Here is a 5,814-nt window from a genome sequence, read left to right on the forward strand (position 1 = left end):
AAAGTGTAACCGATATGCATTTTTTGGAATAAAACTCCTTGAATGTTTAATTCATTTGTATTCCAAAAACTGTTCATTTACCATGAAAAATTGTAAATGATATTCTTTTTTTTGTCAAATGTAAATGATATTCTATCTTCTATAACATTCCATATTATTCTAGAAAAAATTAACTTTCATTTGAAAATATACCAAATAAAAAACGTTTTGGAATAAGTGGTAGACTAATCTCATTCCATAAAATTTCATAAATAATTATTCTTACCATTACATATACTCTTTTATTTGTCACCAGTTACACCTCAAATAAGGTGTGGAATTAGTGTGGATGAATTTCTTTTTTCCTTCATTAAATTGAACTGTACATTTAATTTTATTATTTTATTAAAACAAAAAAGAAAAACGCACCGCACATGTATTTTGGCTGATTGATAACTTAGAAATGAGGTTCACCATTACAAAACTTTCTCATTCAAGGCTTTTAATATTTTAACGTTTAGAACACAATTACCGGGGATTATAAGAGGGGTTTTTAAGTGTTGGGTCCCATCTTTTGTGTAAAAACCGGTGATAGAAGAGATGAAATTAAGATCGATTTTGGTCTATTTCTTGGTCTGTTTCTTGCACTGTTTGCGGATCCTGCTGGTGCGTTTTTTATTTTTTAATTTTTTTTTATCAGATAAAAAAAAAATTGAACCTAAGAAACCGTGCAGCTGTAATAATTGTCTCAGACGTTTAATGTCTCTATAAAATGACACGAAAACATCCTTAAAACTAACATTTTGAATTTTCCAATCAACAACAACAATGGCAAACCAACTTCAAGATCCCTTAACCACTTCCCCTAATCTCATAAAAGAAGCGGTGACCCTGCAAGCAGATAGCCTCGTGACCACAATGGCCTTACCCATGGTTCTTAAAGCGGCCTTGGAGCTTGGCGTCATCGAAACGATGACAGCCGTAGATGAAGGCGTGTGGCTCTCGTCTTATGAGATTGCGCTTCGTCTCCCAACCAAACCAACCAATCCGGAGGCACCGGTTTTGTTGGACCGGATGCTAACTTTACTAGCCAATCACTCGATCTTGAAGCACCGTATGGTTGATACAGGAGAAAACGGAGAGACCAAGACGATATATGCAGCTGGACCGATTTGCATGTTTTTCTCGAACCGTGGAGAATGCTCGGGTTCTCTTGCGCCTCTCTTCATGATAAACCTAAGCGAAGTTTATTTGAAGACATGGTACATACTTCTTCATTATTCATATAATAACTAAACTAGTTTTTTTTTTTCTCGTCAAAATAACTAAACTAGTTTAACAACACAAATGTTCTATAGATAGCGCATAGTCAACTAACAATTGATGTTTTTTTTGTTTTTTTTTTTTCGTAGGATGCATCTCAAAGACGTGATATTAGAAGGAAAGGATGCATTCACCTCTGCTCATGGCAAGAGTTTTTTCGAATACATTTGTTCGAACGAACAATTCGCTGAGATGTTTAACGGGGCTATCTCAGAAGCTTCAAGGTTGACCATGAATAAGGTTTTAGAAGTTTACCGAGGATTTGAAGATGTAAAAATTTTGGTGGATGTGGGAGGAGGAAATGGAACTGCTATAAGTCTAGTGATTTCCAAATATCGTCATATTAAGGGCATCAATCTCGATCTAGCCTGTGTTATAGACGATGCTCCTCTTTATCCAGGTATAATACATAATTGATCAAATTAATAAACAAAATTGATTTCTGAAATGCTAGTTTTCATAGCTCTTACAAATATTACATTTTTTGCTCTATGCTAAAATCTTGTTATATGTAGGAGTGGAGCATGTTTCAGGAGACATGTTTACAGAAATTCCAAAAGGAGATGCTATGTTTTTGAAAGTAAGTTCATATTTAATGGAACTTTTTATCATTACCAAATATTTAAGTCTGTTGTCCACCATATATTAACAACAGAAAAATGGATATGTTAATGACAGTGGATACCACATTGTTGGAATGACGAAGACTGTGTAAAGATACTAAAAAATTGTACGAGAAGTCTCTCCGAAACAGGAAAAGTGATAATAGTCGACGTGCTTAAACCGACACAACCAAATATCAAAGATTTGTATTCGACCAATGCTTTCGCCAAGGACATGGTGATGCTTACGTTTTTATCGGGTGGCAGGGAGAGGTCTCTTCACGAGTTCCAGACTCTGGCCTTTGCTTCCGGGTTTCGTCGTTTTCAAATCGCTTGTTGTGTCGATTCGTATTGTATTATCGAACTCCGCAAATAAATTCATAAGTTTACAAAGAAGTACTCGTACATGTGGGAACAAGGGGTGAAGACAGGTTATTGGTCATGGCGCCATGTACACCCCATAAAAATCATATATTTATAATTGTGTGCTTAAAACCATTGAAACATTGTTAGCTGAAATGGTATATAAATAAACTTATGCATCATCAATCTCTTTAATGACCCTCTATTGTGTTTTCTTTTCTTATTAATAATTGTTGATATGCCTTGAACCTGAATGATACATCTAGGCGATGGATGTTACATCACGTACATCATACCGACTCGGTTGCATCAAGAGCGTTGCATCAAGAGCGTTAGCATCAAGTTATTATGGATATTACATCTGATCGTGGGCTTAGGCCCATGAGTCTGTTTAGTCTAGGGTTTTAGATGCGAGATGCTACTATATATCTTGTATTCGAAGTAACCTTAAACTTGCACTTTGTAAACTCAATACCGCCTCCCATAATAAGATCTCTCTTTGCCCGTGGACGTAGCCAAGTTGGTGAACCACGTTAAATCTCTGTGTCGTAGTTACATCGTTTTTTATTCATCTGTTTCCGCATCTGTTTCTTCTCACGTCCGTCACAACAAACTGGTATCAGAGCTTCGGTTTGTGATCTAGTGAGAAGATGTCTGGAATAAGAGCGAAGATCGACAAGTTTGATGGGAGAAATAGCTTCAGTCTTTGGCAGATTAAGATGCAGGCGTTGTTGAAGCAACAAGGCATCTGGGGACCATTGTCAGGGAAGAAATCTGAAGCAGCTGATTTGGAGACTCTAGAAGAGAAGGCGTTTTCAACAATTTTGTTGTGTCTAGCAGACGAGATCATCATCGAAGTGTCGGATGAGAAAACTGCTGCTAGTTTGTAGCAGAAGTTGGAGAGCTTGTACATGACAAAATCTCTAACGAACAAGCTACTTCTGAAGCAACGCCTCTTTGCCTTGCATATGCAAGAAGGTATTGAGCTTCGCGACCATCTTGACAAGTTAAATTCGATATTACAGGAGCTACGTAACATCGATGTTAAGGTGGAGGATGAAGACGCTGCTCTAATCCTGTTGGTGTCTTTGCCGAACTCTTTCGAGAACTTCGTGCACTCGTTCATTGTTGGCAAAGATACAGTGAGACTGGAAGAAGTTAGGTCGGTGCTTCACAGTCGGGAATTACGCCATAAAGCATCCAGCTCAGGGACAGACAATCAAGTTTCGGGATTGTTTGTCAGTGGTGTGAAGGGACATGAGAACAAAACGAAGTCGAAAGACAGAAAATCGTTTCCAAGAGGTCCTAAGCCAACTGATACTTGCAACTATTGCAAAGAGAAGGGACATTGGAAGTCAGACTGTCCCAAGAAGAAGAAGGAGCAGCAGTCTGGATCTGCTGCAGTAGCTGAGGATGAAGCCAAGTCTGATAGTGACATCGCTCTTGTTGTGCACGGACACACACACTCTTCTGATGTGTGGGTTCTGGAGACAGGAGCATCCTACCATATGACACCGAGGAGAGAGTGGTTCTTGAAGTACACAGAGGTACTTGACGGCAAGATTAAGATGGCAAACGATTTTGTCTGCAAGATTGCTGGGATCGGCCCAATCAAGCTCAGGACACATGATGGTAGATTTTACACATTGAACGAGGTTAGGCATGTTCCATCAATGACGAAGAATTTGATATCCATGAGTCTTCTGGACAGTAGAGGGTTCAAATATTCGGGTGGCGATGGAGTTCTGAATGTCTGCAAGGGTTCCGATGTGATTCTGAAGGGTTTCATGAACGGTACTCTATATTTGCTGAAGGGTACTACCGTTACAGGTTCAGCAAATGTTGCATCGCCAGAGATCTCAGAGGAGATATGAATAAGCTGTGGCATATGAGGCTTGGACATATGGGTGAACGTGGGATGCAACTTCTGTCGAAGCAAGGTCTTCTCTGTGGTCACAAGACCAAGAGTCTAGAGTTCTGTGAGTACTGCGTATTTGGGAAGCTGCATCGAAAGAGTTTTCGCAAGGCAATTCATAGAACAAAAGGCACACTCGATTACATCCATTCAGACTGTTGGGGTCCATCCAGAGTAGAGTCACTGAAAGGTCACATATATTTTGTGTCTATGATTGATGATTATTCGAGAATGACTTGGATAATTTTTATGAAGCATAAAAGTGAAGCATTCAGTAGCTTCAAGGAGTGGAAAATATTGGTGGAGAATCAAACAGAGAAGAAGGTGAAGCGACTTCGTACTGATAACGGTCTGGAATTATGCTCAGCAGAGTTCAATCAGTTTTGTAAGGATGCAGGGATTGCGAGGCATCTTACAGTCAGAGAAACACCACATCAGAATGGTGTAGCAGAACGAATGAACCAGACATTACTAGAGAGAGCAAGGTGCATGCTCTCGAATGCTGGTCTGGAGAAGCGTTTTTGGGCTGAAGCAGTCAACATGGCTTGTTACTTGATAAATCTCGGTCCCCACACAGGCATCGAGTGCATGATATCTTCTGAAGTGTGGTCAGGTAGATCTGCTGATTATTCACTTCTAAGAGTGTTCGGTTGCACTATTTACTATCATGTAAGTGAAGGTAAACTAGAACCAAGAGCAAGGAAGGGAGTTTTTATGGACTACGGCGATGGAGTCAAGGGATACAGGATCTGGTCTCCATCAGAAAACCGAGTGATTCTAAGCAGGAATGTTGTCTTTGATGAAGCATCTATGGTTAGAAGATCATGGTCCAGTTCTAAAGCAGAGAAAAGTAGCACTGATAAACAGGTGGAGCTGCAAGATGATCATGAAGTGATCAATGTGCAGGAACACACAGAAAATCAAGAGGAGCGTGTAGAAGAAGTTCAGTTGGAGTCTACGGAGACTCAACCGCCTGATGCTATGAAGCGTAGCAATGCGAAGGATCGACCAAGAAGGGTTGATGTCAGGCCACCAGAGAGATATCGTTTTGATGATATGGTGGGTTATGCACTTCAGGTTGCAGAGGAAGTGGATACGTATGAACCATCCACTTACATGAAAGCTGTTTCTTGTCCCGAGTATGAGAAATAGCATGCAGCAATGGGAGACGAAATGGAGTCTCATGAGAAGAATCATACATGGGATTTGGTCACATTACCACCAGGGAGAAGAGTTGTTACATGCAAGTGGATCTACAAGATTAAGGATGGAGCATCGCCGACAGAAGGAGTTAAGTATAAATCTCGGGTTGTTGCAAGAGGTTTGAGTCAGAGAGAGGGAGTAGACTACAATGAGATATTTTTACTAGTGGTCAGACATACTTCCATCAGAGTGTTGTTAGCGCTGGTAGCACATCAGGACTTGGAGCTTGAGCAACTCGATGTGAAGACTGCGTTTCTTCATGGAGAGCTTGAGGAGGAGATATACATGACTCAGCCAGATGGTTTTCGAGTTCCTGGAAAAGAAGACTATGTGTGTAAGCTTCGGAAGTCCCTTTATGGACTTAAGCAGTCTCCCAGACAATGGTACAAGAGATTCGACAGCTATATGATCAAGTTGGGCTACATCAAA

General features: G+C 40.1%; 1 protein-coding gene across 1 annotated transcript; it reads left to right on the top strand.

The window, feature by feature from the left end:
• Window positions 1–525: 525 nt before the first annotated feature.
• On the top strand, window positions 526–2,455 carry LOC125585196 (caffeic acid 3-O-methyltransferase-like). Its single transcript, XM_048753799.1, has 4 exons — window positions 526–1,241; window positions 1,392–1,702; window positions 1,818–1,882; window positions 1,981–2,455. Exons 1-4 carry the CDS (start codon window positions 808–810, stop codon window positions 2,278–2,280), a joined length of 1,110 nt encoding a protein of 369 aa, XP_048609756.1. The 5' UTR covers window positions 526–807; the 3' UTR covers window positions 2,281–2,455.
• The last annotated feature ends 3,359 nt before the right edge of the window (window positions 2,456–5,814 follow it).

Source organism: Brassica napus, chromosome C4 (assembly GCF_020379485.1).
Source record: "Brassica napus cultivar Da-Ae chromosome C4, Da-Ae, whole genome shotgun sequence".
Taxonomy (NCBI): Eukaryota; Viridiplantae; Streptophyta; class Magnoliopsida; order Brassicales; family Brassicaceae; genus Brassica; species Brassica napus.

What these genes read in the sequence shown, in the direction of transcription:
- LOC125585196 (XM_048753799.1), top strand. Translation starts at nt 808, where the DNA reads ATGGCAAACCAACTTCAAGATCCCTTAACCACTTCCCCTAATCTCATA. An exon ending in GAAGTTTATTTGAAGACATG is followed by an intron (nt 1,242 to 1,391) that starts GTACATACTTCT and finishes TTTTTTTCGTAG; the next exon opens with GATGCATCTCAAAGACGTGA. An exon ending in GAGATGCTATGTTTTTGAAA is followed by an intron (nt 1,883 to 1,980) that starts GTAAGTTCATAT and finishes TGTTAATGACAG; the next exon opens with TGGATACCACATTGTTGGAA.